The sequence below is a fragment of the Equus asinus genome, chromosome 12 (genome assembly GCF_041296235.1).
Source record: "Equus asinus isolate D_3611 breed Donkey chromosome 12, EquAss-T2T_v2, whole genome shotgun sequence".
In the NCBI taxonomy this organism is placed as follows: Eukaryota; Metazoa; Chordata; class Mammalia; order Perissodactyla; family Equidae; genus Equus; species Equus asinus.
The window spans coordinates 82,082,472-82,100,722 of NC_091801.1; the positions used below are offsets into that span (position 1 = coordinate 82,082,472).

The 18,251-nt window shown below is 39.5% G+C and overlaps 1 protein-coding gene across 13 annotated transcripts in view; it reads right to left on the reverse strand.

The window, feature by feature from the left end:
* TRAPPC9 (trafficking protein particle complex subunit 9) overlaps window positions 1-18,251 on the reverse strand; it is a 623,416-nt gene that overhangs the window by 575,855 nt on the left and 29,310 nt on the right. For 9 of the 13 annotated variants that reach the window (XM_044781131.2, XM_070481660.1, XM_070481659.1 and 6 more), the window contains 2 exons: window positions 15,210-15,236; window positions 505-626 (listed from right to left, as the gene is read on the reverse strand). In XM_044781131.2, coding sequence (XP_044637066.1) covers window positions 505-626; window positions 15,210-15,236 — 149 coding nt within the window. The remainder of the gene's footprint in view (window positions 1-504; window positions 627-15,209; window positions 15,237-18,251) is intronic. The other 4 variants (XM_044781133.2, XM_070481661.1, XM_070481658.1 and 1 more) reach the window with 1 other exon arrangement.

The window sequence follows — 18,251 nt, forward strand, 5'->3', positions numbered from 1 at the left end:
AGTATTTCAGGAAGCATATTTGGAATTCAAATTCTTTTAAGTCCAAAGTAAAAAGAATGGTTCATCCACAAGATGGAGTGCTATACAGGTCATTAAAATCATGCCATGGAAGATTTAATAACGTAGAAAAACACACTCTGCCAAATGAAAAATGTAGGTCTCCACACAGTAAATAATACAGAATGCTCATCATTTTTTATGATATAGATAATATACCTTGCCAAAAAGTCCAGAAAATTGCTATTAAAATGGTAACAATGATTATCTCTGAGTAGTGGGGCTATGACAGCCTCTTTTCCCCCTTTTTCCAAACTTATTAAATTGAATAAACATTATTTTGAATCAGAAAAAAACATTTTTAGGCACACAGAATTATGCATTGGCGAATAATACATGAATACTTACAGAAACAAGTAATTAAGAGATTCTACAGCATTACACAATGTAAAATAGGAAATTCTGATTAAAACATAATTATGTAAAGGATTCACAAAGACAGATCACCTTGCTGTAATAGGAAATGGCCTCCTTATATTTGTCAATTATGTCTTCGGGGCTAAGGCAGTTCTTAGCACGTCCAATTTCAGCACTGGTGTCAGGATTTATGCCATTGGTGGTGAGGGCACCTGCAAACAGAGAGGAAGAAAAGAAAAAAACTTTTGCTCTTTCTGTCTTATTTCTTTGTTAATTTAAAAGAGGGGCAGAAGTAAGATAAAACTTAAATATTCCCTACTGAAATTTAAATAATGAAACTGTCTTCAAAGTCTTCCCAGCTTATGTCCTCCCTATAATAGCCTTACCATCAAAGCATTGTATTAAATGTTAATTAACTCAGAATAAGCTTTCCTCCCTACTGAAACGTTTTATTAAAGAACACGAACTACATTATATAAAAGTAAGATGTCTACAAAAACAAGCTTAGTGGTCCTGAAGACAATGCAGTCAGCATGCATTATCTCACTCTCTAAGCTCTTAATGCTAGCAGACCACACTGTCTCCTCAAATGGAGATAAACTATATGAAAGCATTTTCTGAATGGTACAGCACTAAAAAAAATATAACTTATAAATACTAATATCCTTTCTGTGGCTGTCATTTTCTATTTCTGGCCAACCCCTGTCAATAAGCAGAACCACCTAATTCCCTAGCCATCAAACTCATATGGGGAGAGTTTTGGAGAAATTTCCATTTACAGAATGTAATCAACTACACATAGAACTCTGACACAAAAAAGAGGAAATATCCTTTAATTTCATAGAACACTCAAAAAATATTCTCCTAAGCCTCAGTAGCAGGAGAAGCTGGCCCTCCCCTAAACCACTGTTTATCTAATGGACAGAGAGCATCTCCCACAGATCCCGTTTCCCTCGTGTCTGCTGGAGACTCTGGCACATGTCTACTGTCAATCTTTATAACTTACAGGGCAGAGGCGCGCCTCTCACACTGCCCACAACGCTCATGCCAGATCATCTCTGCCCTTGCTGTCTAATCTTGGTCCAATCTTCTCACCTGTTTATTTGGTATTCTGTTTCTCTGTAAGCTGCCTCAAATGGTTTTTGGAACAAGACAGAAGAATGAGTGGACAGATAAAAGGATAGATGGACAGGTGAAAGATGAGCAAATGAATGGAGAGACTCTGAGAAAAGGGAACAAAGAAAATTGCCTATGCAAAATCCATTGCCTATGCAAAATCCTCTTCTAGTCAGGGAAGAAAGAACCACAACAGACAACTGTGAAGAGGCAGGTGGCTTAGGATTGTGTTTCCTGCAGATTTTGTGAAAATCACAACGAGAGATGAGAGGGTAGAACTATAAATAATAAAAAAAAAAGGGCAGGCTTAAAAAAATATTCACTTTCTAAAGAAGAGATTCAAATCATCAAGGCCCAATGACACAATCCTTGGGTACTTACAGAGTCGAGAACTCCATCTCCAAGCATCCCTTTGAAGCAGAGTTTACGCAAGGCGGCTATAACGCCACCACAGCAACAGCTACATTATTTTGCACTTACAAGGAATCAGAACCTATGCTAAGGACTTCCACACATGGTCTCATTTACAACCACAGCAACGCTATGAGGGAGGTCCTCCTAGTGTGCCCCTTTCTGCAGGTGAGAAAACAAGTGCTAGAGAGGTTAAGTACTCATTCCTATGAGTTCTCAAGACAACAGAGCTGCTTACTCCACAGGAGGATTTGAGCTCAGGTGTGTACTCCCGTGCTTTGCGCGTTTTTCATGTGTTCTAACACATTTATTTCTGGCATGAAGTGATGTTTAATAAATGATAGGTCATCTGGATTTATCTCATTAACTCTAACAATTTGCCTTTATATTGTTGAATTTTACTCTTTTCCCTTGGAGAAAGGAAGGGAAAGACAATGGGGTCAGAATGAGGTGGGTTCTTCTTTCTTCATATGGTACTTCATCCAAATAGGACATGATTAGGAAGTCCCCAACCAGGGAGAGGGAGTAAACATTCCGTCTATCTTTTAAAGAAAGGGCACCAGTGATAATGAGGGTTCATTTAATGATTAACTTGACTCCAGTACTGAAGCTGAGGGGAGGGGAAGCCATTTGCAGTGACCCAGAACAATATAATCTGTAGGAAGGTAACAAGAGCAGAGCTCACGAGAGAGCTTAGTGAGTCAGACTAATTTAGTTTTACTCAATAAAATAATTATAAGGTCTAAGGGCTGGCCCAGTGGTGCAGTGGTTAGGTTCGCACGTTCTGCTTCGGCAGCCCAGGGTTCACCAGTTCAGATCCCAGGTGCGGACATGGCACTGCTTGGCAAGCCATGCTGTGGTAGGTGTCCCACATATAAAGTAGAGGAAGATGGGCACGGATGTTAGCTCAGGGCCAGAATTCCTCAGCAAAAAGAGGAGGATTGGCAGCAGTTAGCTCAAGGCTAATCTTCCTCAAAAAAAAAAAATAAAATAAGGTCTAAAAATACTAGTGTGCAATAGATTCAATCTTCCTTTTTTTCCTTTGGTGAGAAAGATTTGCCCCAAGCTAACATCTGTTGCCAATCTTCCTCTTTGTTTGCTTGAGGAAGATAAGCCCTGAGATAACATCCATGCCAATCTTCCTCTACTTTGTATGTGGGATGCCACCACAGCATGGCTGATGAGTGCAGTAGGTCTGAACCCGGGAACTGAACCTGCGAACCCAGGCTGCTGATGCACAGAGCACAGAACTTTAACCACTCGGCCATGGGGCTGACCCCAGATTTGATCTTTCTTGACATCTGTAAAGTGTTGACAGCCCATGTGTAACATTATTGTGAGCCAGTGAAAGAAGGAATCATCAAGACCAGAGTCTTGAGTCAACAGACAGGAAAAATCAATGCCACAGGCAGGCTGAGACCCAGGCCAGAGAAAAGGAAAAGAAGAGCCATAGTTAAGAAGTGGGGGAAAAGTTGGAAAAAAAAAAAATCACCACAAGGGGTCTTAAGAATCAATCCAACAATCGTTTAATCATTCATTCAAGAGAGAGTTACTGAGCTCCTATCATGTGCAAGATTGTATACAAGGCACCAAACTGGAAAGTCAACAGACACAGAGGTAAAACAAAGCAGAAATAAGACGGAATAAAGCAGAGACAAATGAGGAAGAAGAGAGAAAGGCAAAATCATAAAGACAGAAGAGCAACAAGGGCTCAGATAAGGCAGGCACCAGTGTGGGAACGATTCCAGCAAGTACCAACAGGCTGGCACTACACTAGGTCGCTCACATCGGCTATCCTATCACAGAACAAAAACCCTGCAACGTGCATACTACTGGCCCCACGCAGCAGAGGAACAGCAAGAAGAACGGTGTAGCCAGTAATCTGATGTTAACTGGGCGAGGGTACGATAAACTCCAGCACCTCAAATGACTGGGGCAAACATGGGCCTTTAAACAAACAGCACTGGGATACTGGGACGGCCATTTGGAGAAAGATAAAATCAGACCTACACCTCACACCAAACACAGGAAAAGACTCCAAATGAGTCTAAGATCTAAATGTAAAGCAGAAAACCATAAAAGAAGCTCAATACACATGAGTGAATTCCTCTAAAACCTGGATGTAAGAAAAGGCTCTCTAGCTGTAATTCAAATCCCAATGTAACAAAAAAATTGATAATTTCAATTATGTAAACATACCATAAACAAAGCCAAAACATAAGTAACAACCTGAGAGAAAACATTTGCAACATGCATCACACACATAGTGTGCCATGCACTGTGGAAATGAAGGAGGAAGATCTCCACAAGCTGATATGGACTGACTTCCAGGAGATGCTGGTAAACAAAACAAAACGAGCCAAGTACAGAAGAACAAATGAAATATACTACCTTTTGCACAAGAAACAGAAATAAGAACATCTATCTGTTTATTTTTTTCAACAACAACAACAACAAAAACCCACGGGAGCAAAAAAGCAGGGACAAATGAGATTAGCTACCTCCAAGGGTAGGTGGGAATGAGACGGGAGGATGAGAGAGGAAGTGACGCTTCTCTGCGTGTACCTTTTTGTATAGTTTTGACTTTTAGAACCATGTTCACGTTTTATATAGTTAAAAAAACAATCAATAAAGATGGGGAACCCTGTAATGGCATACAAACAGAAACAAATGAGCCTAACTACACTAACTATATTTCAAATAAATAACATAATTACACCGAGAGGGAGGACTGAAGAACAAATCCGACGAACTTCTGATCGGAGCACCTTATATATTTATCCTCAGTATACAGACAAAAAGAGCCACAAGACAATCCTTGAATTCTACTTAGAGGTTTGTTTTTACAGTGATATTGGTTAGTAATTCTGAAACTACTCTCCATACATGGTAAGGTTGAGAAAATGAGTAAATATATTGATAATCTTAGGAGCTAGATTTTTCACTGTTGGAGGAAGAAGATATAAATATGATACAGGGGAAGACTGGAAAGAGCCCTGGGATTTTAGGTTGGAATTGGAGTTACCAGTATGAATTCTGGATAACAGTATGACTTCTCACAGGTCCTAGAAGCAACGACCCTCAGTAGCAATAAGCATATTTAGTGCCCAGATTTGGGTTTCCAAATACCATTCTCCAATGAAAGGAACTAGAACACCTTAGAGAAATGTCTGATTTCAGAGCTGGGACAGGGAAAACACAAAATGAACCAAATATTGTGACCCAGGAAGTAAGGAAGTGCTTAAAAAATGATGGGGAATATGTCCAAAGGTTACAGAAGGCAGCTGGAAAGCCTTCCATCAGCCAAATTTAGCCAATGGGCTACAAAATAAAGAATGATAGCAACGGATTAGAACCCACTGAATAAAATAAGGACCCACAGTCGAAGGAAGGAGGGGGGAAGAAAGTAGGAATGAAGGGAGGGAGAGAGGAAGGAAGAAAGGGAGGGAAAGGGAGGGAGGAAGAAGGGAGGGAGGAAGGAAGGAAGGAAACAGAAAGAGGAAGGAAAGTTCTTCCTTACATTAGGATGCTATAAATGTGCAAGGAATGATGGAGTTAGAAAATCAGCATTTGGCAACCATCATAGTAATAACTGACTGCAGTAAATCTTCAGTGAATGCCAAAACTACTAAGTGAAAGTTTGATGAGGAATAAGATATCTACATAGTTCAAAATATTTTCACATAAATTACTTATTAATTACAAAGAGAAAAATAATAATTTTACACTGGACAAACCTAGCAGACTTTACTTTAACAATCAAAGTTAACATCACCAATAATGGGACAAACCAGTTTGTCTCCTGATATAGTGTGCCTCCAGACATAATACAATAAAGACACAACATCACTTATTCTGCACACCCCCCACCAACTCAGGGAAAATGCATAACCTCATAATCACGAAGCAACTTCAAGCAAACCCAAATTGAGGAACATTCTACAAAATAAATGTTCTCTACTCTTCAGAAATATCAATATCATAAAAGATGAAGAAAGGCTGAGAAACTATTCTAGATAAAATGATCCTAAATGATATGGAAACTAAATGCAATGTGTGACCCTGGGCTGGATCCTGGCTCAGGAAATATAATCACTGTATTGGGACAGTCGGTAGAATTTAAATAAGGTCTCTAGAGTACAGAAAGATATCGCATCAGTGTTCATTTTCCTGACTTTAATCATTGTATGGTGTTTATGTACATGAATCACCTTAGGAAATGCTCACTTAGGTATTTAAGGTAATGCCGAGCCAAGCACTGGGCTGGGCACTGGGAATGCAGCATCGCAGCAGTGTGCACTGTAATGAAACAGTCACCATCAGGGTGCCATGATAGAGAGGCCAGATCCCTACTACAGAACCAAGTCTAGGGGCCAGCCCCGTGGCTGAGTGGTTAAGTTCGTGCACTCTGCTGCGGCAGCCCAGGGTTTTGCTGATTCGGATCCTGGGCGCGGACATGGCACCGCTCGTCAGGCCATGTTGAGGCGGCGTTCCACATAGCACAACTAGAAGGACCTGCAACTAAGATGTACAACTGTGTACCAGGGGGGATTTGGGGAGATAAAGCAGGGGAAAAAAAAAAAAAAAGAACTTAGTCTAGCATGAGGGTCTAGTTTTTTTCCCCAAGGAAATGAAAATCCTGGAAAGAGACTGGAGCTATAGCATCAAAAGAATTAAAGAGAGGGGCTGGCCCCGTGGCCGAGTGGTTAAGTTCGCGCGCTCCGCTGCAGGCGGTCCAGTGTTTCGTTGGTTCGAATCCTGGGCGCGGACATGGCACTGCTCATCAAACCACGCTGAGGCAGCGTCCCACATGCCACAACTAGAAGGACCCACAACAAAGAATATACAACTATGTACCGGGGGACTTTGGGGAGAAAAAGGAAAAAATAAAATCTTTAAAAAAGAAAAAAAAAAAAAAAAGAATTAAAGAGAAATTGAGCCAGGAAGAAATACTGAAAGAGTTGTGACTTTTAAGCAAGCCAAAAGAAGATGGAGGAAGCATGATAAAAATCCTACAGCAGAAATAAAATAAGAACAGAAGACTTTGACCACAAGTAGACCTAGCAGACTTCCCAGAGCACTCCACCTAACAACAGAATAACACACACTCTTCTCAAGCAGACACGGAACACTCTCCAGGACAGACCACATGTACATCACAAAACATATCCCAATAAATTTAAATGAACTGAAATCACACAAAGGATATTCTCTGACCACAACAGAATTATATTAGAAATCAACAACAGGGGCCGGCCCCGTGGCCAAGTGGTTAAGTTCACGTGCTCCACTTCAGCAGCCCAGGGTTTCACCAGTTCGGATCCTAGGCGCCAACATGGCATCACTTGTCCGGCCATGCTGAGGCAGCATCCCACATGCCACAACCAGAAGGACCCACAACTAAAAAAATATACAACTATGTACTGGGGGTCTTTGGGGACAAAAAGGGAAAAGAAAATCTTTAAAAAAAAAAAAAGAAATCAACAACAGGAGGAAATTTGGAGAATTCACAAATACTGGTAAATTAAATACCACACACCTAAATAACCAATGCATCAAAGACTTCACAAGGGAAATTAGAAAATACTTTGAGCTGAATGAAAACAAAAACACAACATCCCAAAAATGAAACAAGCAAAAGCACTGCTTAGAGGGAAATTTATAGCTACAAAACTTTTATTTAAAAAAAAGAAAAAAAAAAAAAAACAGAGGGGCGAGCCCGGTGGCACAGCAGTTAAGTTCACATATTCTGCTTTGGGAGCCTAGGGTTCGCCAGTTCGGATCCCGTGTGTGGACCTACACACCACTTCACAAGCCATGCTATGGCAGGCATCCCACATATAAAGTAGAGGGAGATGAGCACGGATGTTACCTCAGGGCCAGTCTTCCTTAGCAAAAAGAGGAGGATTGGCGGCAGATGTTAGCTTAGGGCTAATCTTCCTCAAAAAAAAAGAAAGAAAGACGGCTCTCACATCAACAACCTAAGAAACTAGAAAAAAAAAATAGCAAACTCATTTCAAAGCAAGCAGAAGCAAGGAAATAATAAAGATTAGAGCAGAAGTAAATAGAGAAAAATCAACAAAACCATAAGTTTGTCAATAAAATTGACAAACTGACCAAGAAAAAGAGAGAGAAGATTCAAATTACTAAAATCAGGGCTGAAAGAATGAACATTACTACCAACCTCAGAAATAAAAAGGATTATAAGGGAACAGTATGCACAATTGCACGCCAATAAATTATATAAGCCAGAAGAAACGGGCAAATTCCTAGAAAGATACAAACTGCCACAACCAACTAAAGAAGAAACAGAAAATCTGAACAGAACCATAACAAGTAAAGAGGTTGAATCAGCAATCAAAAACTTTCCCACGAAGAAAAGTCCAGGTACAGATGGCTTCACTGGTGAATTCTACCACATGCTTAAGGAAGAATTCTTCACAAATCCTTCCCAAAAATGTAAGAGGAAGGAACATTAACCACATCATTCTATAAGGTCAATATGGCCCCGATACCCAAACCAGAAAAACACATCGAAACAAAACTACAGACCACTGTCTCTTACGAATATAGAAGCAAAAATCTTCAATAAAATACTAGCAAACTGAATCCAGCAACATAAAAGAGAATTGTACAACATGACCAAGTGGTATTTATCTCAAGAATGTAAGGTTGGTTTAACATGCAAAAATCAATTAATATAATGCACCAAGCAGTAGACTAAAGAACAAAGACCACATCATCATCTCAATAGTCAAGGAAAAAACATTTGACAAAATTCAACACCCTTGCACGATAGAAACCTCAACAAACCTTTTTTTTTTTCCCTTTACATTTTTTTATTTTGGCATATAAATGTATGTATATTCAGATATAACTAAGTAACACATCAGAATCAGTCGTTACATTTTTAGACATTAGAAAAATTAGATTTTGCGTCTGGGGGTCCTCCTGAGAGTTTCCAAAGCTGCAAGTGCACAGATTTCAGCTCAACAAAAGGCAAAGCAAGCATAATGTACCTTGGCTTCTCCCCATCCCCACAGAAAATAATAAAAGACTAAATGCTTTCCCTAAGATCAAGAATAAAACAAACGTGTCCTCTCTCACCACTTCTTATCAACAAGGTTCTGGAAGTTCTAGCCCTGACAATTGGACAAGAAAATTAAATAAAAGGCATTCAAATTGGAAAGGAAAAAGTAAAACTCTCTCTTTTCAGGTCACTGTTTTCAGTAGACATGATCTTGCATAGAGAAAATCCTAAGGACTCCACTAAAAAAACCATTACAGCTAATAAACGAGTTCAGTAAGCTTGCAGGAAATAAGATCAATATACAAAAATTAATTGTATTTCTATACACTTGCAATAAACAATCTGAAAATGAAATTAAGAAAATCATTCAACTCACAATAACATCGAAAAGTATAAAATACTTAAGAATATATTTAACAAAAAAAGTATAAAAGGACACTCTGAAAAACATTATTGAAAAAAAAACTCAAAACATTGTTGAACAAAATTAAAGAAGACCTAAACAAATGGACAGACATCCCATGTTCATGGATCAGAAGACTTAATATTCTTTTTTTTTTTTAAAGATTTCATTTTTTTCCTTTTTCTCCCCAAAGTGCCCCCCGGTACATAGTTGTATTATATTCTTCATTTTGGGTTCTTCTAGTTGTGGTATGTGGGACGCTGCCTCAGTGTAGTTTGATGAGCAGTGCCATGTCCGCGCCCAGGATTCGAACCAACGAAACACTGGGCCACCTGCAGCAGAGCACGCGAACTTAACCACTCGGCCACGGGGCCAGCCCCTAGACTTAATATTCTTAAGATAACAATCCTCCCCACGTTGATCCATAGGTTCAACATAATCCCTACCAAAATCCCAGCTAGATTCTTTGCAGAACTTGACTAGCTGATCCTAAAATTCATATGGAAATTCAAAGGACTCAGAATAACCAAAACAATCTTGAAAAAGAAGAAGACAGTTGGAGGACCTACACTTCCCAATTTCAAAACTTACTACAACTTATCTCTAGGTGGAAAGATTATAGGTAAGTTTTTAGTTTATTTATTTTGCTTATCTTTATTTTATACATTCTCTACAGTGAACATGACTTTTAAAATAAGGCAAATAACATATTTTTTAAAACACGCATACCCAATCACTCATTGAAAAAAAATTTTTTAATTACAAAGAAGTACAAAAAAATACCTAGTGAAAAATAACTACTTAAAAACAAGAGTGCATTTTTAAGTTTTTCATAAACTGGAAACTTAAAAGCACAAATACATCAAGTTTCTAGTAAAATTTGTACAACATATTATAACAAATTCATTTTCAAAAATTCTAATTGAATACTAAAAACCCAGGAAATGAAGGGAAAATCCTATTTGATAGCCATCTTCAAAGACATGGAAAGGGGCCGGCTCCATGGCCAAGTGGTTAAGTTTGCGCACTCCACTGCAGCAGCCCAGGGTTTCACGGGTTTGGATCCTGGGTGGGGACATGGCACCGTTCATTAGGCCATGCTGAGGTGGCATCTCACATGCCACAACTGGAAGGACCCACAACTAAAAAATATACAACAATGTACTGGGGGGATTTGGGGCGGGGGTGGGGTGGGGTGTGGTGAGGGAAGAAGATTGGCAACAGTTGTTAGCTCAGGTGCCAATCTTTAAAAAAAAAAAAAGACATGGAAAGAAAAGGCTTAGAAGTCACAGTTCCTATACCTGTGACACTAACTCAGTACAATGAGAGGAAAGTCTCTACCTAGGAGACAGTGGAATTCTGTGTATAAGACAGGAGAAACTCAGTACAAACTGCACTAGACACAGAAAGCATTTTTTTAAATGGATTTCTAAAGTTAGAATATTGTTGAAAAGCTATAAAAATGCTCTGAAAAACATAGAAACACATATATACTATAGGAACTCTGCCCTATATCACACATAAAGGCAAGTTTATTTTTGTTTACTCACAGGCACTAATTACTTTAACTAAGGAGAATATTTTAATTAAGACAAATAATCAATATTACACATCTCTTGTCTAATCTAGTTAATGAATTTACTCTGTTACGTAACCACAATGTGTCTTAGATAGACCTAAAATTGGTGAAAAGACCCTTGTATAGTTTGTGGAACTCTTCTCAAAATTGCAGACTTTTAAGATAGATCTGAGGGATATTTCTATATTATCCTTTCCCTCGTGAAACAAACAATAGATACTGTCGTCAAAATTCTGTCAATATAGACAATGGTTCATGAGCACCAGGTTCTAACTAACCTGCTGGACCATAAGGCACTTTCTAGACGCTACGACCAAACGATGAATCAGAAGGAAGACAACGGCCCTATTCTGGAAGGCTTACAATCTATTTCAACACTGGGGTTTTTATTTCATTGGTTAGCAAAATGCAATCAATCAAATACTTTCTTTGAACATTCTGTAGTCATGACTCTACTTTCAGTGTAGTGACCAGAAAAGCCTTACGTATGATTTGTTTGATCAATTAGCAACAATCATCACCAGACGGTAAGTAATGCAGAAATTAACTAATAGCAATGCTTCTGCCCACATTACACCTAAAATAAACCCACACCGAGCTCTGCAAAGTAAATGAAGAGATGAGGTCCTCAATGAGGAAAAACCTGTAAGAAAGAAAATAAGCAAAGACTTGTTAATAACTGATTCATAGAGGAAGGAATAGAGTATGGTGGTTAAGAGAATAGATGCTGGAGACAAAACTGTGGGTTTAAATTCCCACAGCACCACTAACTAGCTGAGACCTTGATCAAGTCAATGAATTTTTCTGCAACCCAGTTTCCTCATCTATAGACCGGAGATAACAACGGTGCCTATCTCCTAGAATTGTTCTGAGGATTAAACCGCTTTACAGGTAAGGTTTATACAAAACACCTTAGATCTTAGATATGACACCAAAAGCACAAGCAACAAAGAAAACATACATAAACTGGACTCCATCAAAATTTAAAACTTCTACCCTCTAAGAAAGTGAAAAGACAAGACAGAATAGGAGAAAATTTTTACAAATCATATATCTAATAAGGGACTTGTACCTAGAATATAAAAAGAACTTCTACAACTCAATAATAAAAAGATAAATTATTTAAAAATGGATAAAGGATCTGAAGAGACAATTTTCCAAAGAAAATATACAAATGGCCACTAAAGCACAGTGGAAAGATGCTCAATATCATTAACTATCAAGGAAATGCAAATCAAAACTACAATGAAATACCACTTCACAGTCACTAGGACAGCTATAATCAAAAAGATAGTAACCAGCGGTGGCGAGGATGTAGAGAAATTGGAATTCTCATACACTGCTGGAGAGAATGTAAAATAGTGCAACCACTTTGGAAAATAATCTGGCAGTTCCTCAAAAAATTAAACATTTAGAAACTAAAAATACACAACTATGTACCAGGGGGCTTTGGGGAGAAAAAGGAAAAATAAAATCGTAAAAAAAAAAAAAATTAAACATTTAGTTACCACATGACCCAGCAATTCTACTTCCTGGTCATATACATAAGAGAACTGAAAACATATGTCCATATAAAAAGTATACATGAATGTTCATAGCATCATCACTCATAATATTAATGATACCATCATACTCAAAATAAAAATAAAATAGTAAAATAATAAAAATAAAAATAAAAAATAGTAATGATACCATCATACTCAAAAATTAGAAACAACCTAAATGTCCATCAACTGATGAATGGGTAAACCAAAAGTGGTAGATCCATACAGCGGAGTATTCTTCAGCAATTAAAAAAAAAAAAAAATGAAGTACTGAGCCACGCTACAACATGGATGAACCCTAAAAACATTATTTTAAGTGAAAGAAGTCAGTCACAAAAGACCACATGTTGTATGATTCCATTTATATGAAACGTCCAGAATAGGCAAATCCACAGAGACAGACAAGTGGTTGCCTGGGGAAATGGGCAGGAACTGCTCACGGGTACGGGGCTTCCTGTGAGGGGGACGAAAACGTCCTAAGATTGATTTTGGTGATGGGGGCACACCTCTTTGGAATGCAGTAAAAACCACCATACGCTTTAACGGGTGAATTGTATTAAAGCTGTTAAAAAAGAAATAAAAAGCACCTTTGCCTTCACGCAGTAAGTGAAGTAAGCAGACTGCTAATTTTTATTATAGGAAGAGGAAACTCCTCACAACTTGAAAACTGGAAAAGCAAATTTGAGTAATTGAAATTGGCCAAAAGTTCATTTCACTTGAAGCAGTGCTGGACGTACATGAAGTGTTCAGAAACGACAAGAAAAAACAGCTAGATGCCACGAAGCATCTGTTTCAAACACAGATCAACGGCTTGGAACCCTCCAAATGACTGGGGAGAAGCTTGGTTCTTAAAACACGCACGCAAGCCAGCACCAAAGACGAGGAAGCGCTTTTCCTTCTGGCCTTCAAAACGGTTGTGGGAAAAGCAGGCAGCAAAAAAAATCTACAACGGTTTGTTTCGAATAGTATATCTGTTTAAAACTCAAAAAGAAAAGCGATGTACTTGTGTGACAGCCTTACGCGGATGGGTTTTCTACGGGGCTGAACAATTTCACCACCCCCCGGAGAACGCTTGCTGTTCAGACTTAGGGATGAGGAGAAGCCCATCACATTGCTCCTGGGGGTTGTGAAGCGACTCCCCACCAACACGTTTACCAACGATACGTTCGCCAGGGTTTAAAAGCAGAGAAGAGATTAAGGCCTGAAAGACAGAGGAGATCTTAGTAAGTGAAGAAAAGCTGCGGGCAGTCCTGGTCCACAGGCCTCTCTGAGCGGAGGCCAGAAGGTGCCAGGCAAACTGGAGTGGCCACAGCGGGAACTGGAATGTGCGGGGAGAGCAGAGTCTCGGTTGTCTACTTGCTCTCCCTCGGGTAATGGAGACCAAGTCTACATTTTTCTAATTTGGGACCAATACAGAAGATGCCCTCAGACCCCAAATGCTGGTTCCTGTGTCCTTTCCCTGCTAGCCTCAACCTCTACGGCAAGATCTGATACATCCCCGAATGACAGGGCCCCACAGAACCACCTCACTTTTACTCCCAGCACTTTACACTTAATTTCATCTCTGTATAACCTTATTTTGAAAAATTTCAGAAATAAAAAATATTCTTTGTTTATCTCAACAGATGACTGATTTTTCTGATAGCTCTAAGCTTCTTCTACTTAGTATAAGCACCTAATTCTCCTGTAAGTAAGATGCTCGACACACTGAAATTCAGTACTCTCCATCAGGCATACTTTCCACTGGCTAGAGTGGACTCAGTAACTTCTATTGGTCAAACACCAATCCATCTAACATCGATTTAACTGTTTATCGATTTCGGCCGGGGTCGGAGGTGGGGGGATGTCCTTCAGCCCCTTGGCCCACCCCTCCATTGTTTCTCATCAGCAACTCAGGTCTCCTGAAAACAAAACAAAGCACTGGTTTTGCTTCCTCTTCACTTTCCATAAACCTTATCAAGAAACATCAGCCTAGAGAAAGGACTCAACACAAATGTTCAAACAAAAATCTGCAAACCTAAAGCAATTTCATTTCAGAATCAAGATACACAAGGAAATGCAAGCACACGTGTTGTGACAAAGCATGTGGAAGCATGCCTATCTGATTTCTATTCTTCAGAGGAAGGAAGTTTTTCATTTTTTTATTATTTACCCTTTGTCATTGTTTCTGATTAAGCCAGAAAATAATAGAGCTCATTATGAAATAATTAAGCACTGCAATAAAAGAGATTTTTGCTGTATTAATTACAGAAGCTGTTAAGAGGGGAAAGGAAAACCCACCTCAGTAAAAAATGCAAAATTTCTTTCCCTGTTAAGAACACATATGCGAAATGCAGTAGAGAATTCAAATTCATGTTGAGAGGAGCATAAAGCATAGAATCAGAGCAAAGTCATTACTATGAATAAATTCAAAATTAACTAGACAAGCATGCTCAATGCATTCAAAGAATTTTAAACGCACACTTCGCAAATCATTCACTTAACCATGCTGAGGAAGAATTTTCCTCTTCAACAGACAACATAAATCAACAGAGTGCCCCATCAAACAAAGACCAAACAATAATCAGGTTTTTTAACAATTCTGATTTAAAATTACTTAAATCAGAATGTTCCAAAGATCATCATCCAGAAATTTTAAGCATTCATTCACATCACCATGAAACAAGCACTTAAAAAAACAACCAAAAGAAACTGAGCACATAGATCATGTACCTGGGTCAATGAGAACTTCTTGTGCCCCTGGAAGAAAGAACAGATTATGGTCTTTTATTTGGAAAACAAAACTACTTTTAAAGATAACTACTAAATCACATTTCATAATTCATATAGCCTTGAAAAATCTGAGACACTTCCACCTGATCAGAAAAGTAATTCTGAGTAACAGTATGTTACAAGTTCAGTGCCTTTTTGCTTTAGAAGGAAAGAAAAGAATACTATTCCTCAGATCCTGCACAATAAGTGCCTCCTTGCCTCTTTCTCTTGCCACTTTCTACACTCATGCTCCCCAGCTCTTCTTAAACAAGCATGAGAATATCTTAATTCCACACATATGCCAAATGACAAAGGAAGAGTAATTCATTTGCGCAAATATATGAGATATATGCTCACACCTTGAAATAGGGGATAAAAGGTACCAGAGGTTAGACAGAGCTTATCACTACCCTCCTAAATTTCACACTTGCACACACACACACACCCTCACGCACACCCACACAATGAATTACTGGACGTTTCACAAGCTAAAGATTTCCAACTTTGAGAAGATAGCTTTGTAATTAGTTTAAAATACAAAATGGTTAATCTCATTATTATCAAGAAGCTTTTGAAAGCCTTGATCATCTGCTAAACTATCCAAATATCAATGATATTTGATCCAATCAGCCTTCTCTGTAGAATGTAATTTCCCAAGATGCCAAAACACACCCTAAGAGTTTCTGGTTCCAAGAGTCATGTTTATCATTAGCTATGATCATTTTTAGACACATTAACAAGAGTCAAAAAGGTATGTCCCAATAACAGATATTCTTACTGAAATAGCGTATCCATTCAATTGTCTATATAGAGAACAGGCCCCATGATCATGGTCCTATTTAAGAGCTATTTTGTGTATGTCAATCTCTATTTTTAAATGCAGACTAAAAATCACTGCACTCTAGAAGCCACAATTCTAATAAAAAACAGGTGCTTGCTATTGAATACCAACTATACGCCCAGCACAGTGCTCGACAACCATCAGGTGTGGTTCTCAGAGCAGCCCCACAAAGTAGACCCGGATGATGGACCCCGCTGCAGAGGGAGAATGAGGCATGCTCCACCGCCCGACTCTCCACAAGGCCACGCCCACGACACGAGCTGACAGATCTGTGCTGAAGAGACATGCAGCCATGTGGAGCCTTGGGGGACTCTGGGTTTCCAGATAACCCTAAAAGCTTTTTGTTCAGTGAAAAACCCGGTCACATAAATTATCCTGTGCCATGTCCTTTAAATAGGGAATACGACTGAAACTTTTTGATGCCTCAGAGTCATTATCACAATCATCAATTATTTGACCTCTCAGCGTCCAGTAAGGAACTGGGCCCCATGCTAAGTGCACTCAGATTACAGGGCTTTTAAAGCTATTTTATTCAATTTGTAAAAATCTCTCCTGTCTCATGCCTCACACAGGCAGTTGACTATCATTCTCACTCGAAACAACCCCTTTCGGCTTTTTAAATTCTCATCTAATCCAATGTGGATCTGTAAGCCACCTGGCCCAGATAATTTTTTCAAAAACCAAAGAAAAAGTTCAACCATGAAAAAATGGACAGCTTTTTACCAAATGGACTTTCATATCTAATTGGCTTCCTGGAAGCCCTTTTTTTTATTGAACTCACTTCCAGGTACTTAATAGTTTTCTGATTGGTGCGAGTAACACATGGACGTTGCTATCTGATTATCTGGCCTACTCAGAAGGCTTCTTAAAAAAAATAACATAAAAAATTTTTAAAAAGAAAGCTTCCTGTCTTGTGTGGGTGGGAGGGGGAATAACAACGAGTGCTGTTTGAAGAAATCACACGATGAGAAGGAGGGGCACCCTCCAGCCAGGTCTCCACAGGCAGAAGCACCTTGATTTGCTCAGATATGTGGTGATCAGCACCATTCGGCTCCAATGAACTAATTTCACATTAACCAGACTCATCGGAAACTGATGTAAGACAACCAGAGGCTTAACTTATTAATGTAACAGGAGACAAAAAATTATCAGGCAGAGTTCAACAATCGGCACATCTTCTCCCCACGGCACCACCACAGGCAGGAGGCTGTACGGCAAGCATGGACAGAAGCAGATCGAGCGGAGTTTTCTAGATTAATTTGACCGACTGAACTTCTGTTACAGGGACAGACCTGCTGCCTAGACAAACGACTGATGCTGATCACAGTGCAGTCTGCGTGGACCACGGCCCAGACCAACTGTGAACACTTGTGTAACTCTCCCTTTCCTGCCCTCTCTAGGCTGGCCAACCCCCTGCCTGATGCATAGATGCACATATAGATCTACAGACATGCTGATACTACTGAACCCCCAAAGCCAATCTCTGGGGGCCTGGAAGCCAGACTGCCAAGGTTTAAATCCCAGCTCTGCCACTTCCTAGCTCTGTGACCTTGATCAGGTTACTCACCCTCTCTGTGCCTCAATGTCCACATCAGTAAAATTGGGATAATAACCAAACCTACCTTATTGGGTTGTTGTGAGGATTAAAAGATTAAATCAGTTTATATAAAATGCTTAGAAAAGTCTGTAGCACGTTTTAAGTGCTCAACAGATGTTAACTATTAAGGTGATTTTATAAATCTCCATTCCAATTGTCTTTTGCATTTCCTTGCTAGTCCACGTGCCAAAGGATAGCCTTATTACCCTATTTACCAATTCTCGGGAAGCGCCTTTCTGTCCATCCCGGGACCTCTTTAAACTGAGGCAAAGGGACACTTCCTCCCTGTTCCTCTGGTTTCCACGAGGAAGGCCTTTCCCTCAAAATTCCTGACTCGGGACGTGAAGGAGCCGAGCACCCTGGGTGCTTCCTGAGGGTGCCCAGCACCCGAGGGAACAGGAAGGGTTTCACATGCCCTGCTTGTCTCCCAAACTCCCTAAACTCATAAATCACTCCATTACGCGAGGAGGACTAGCGGTGGGAGACAAGCTGGACACGTCTCCCACCTCCACGCCCTGAGTATGACAGCGGCAGGTCCTCTCATAGGACGGCCTGCTGTGGCCCA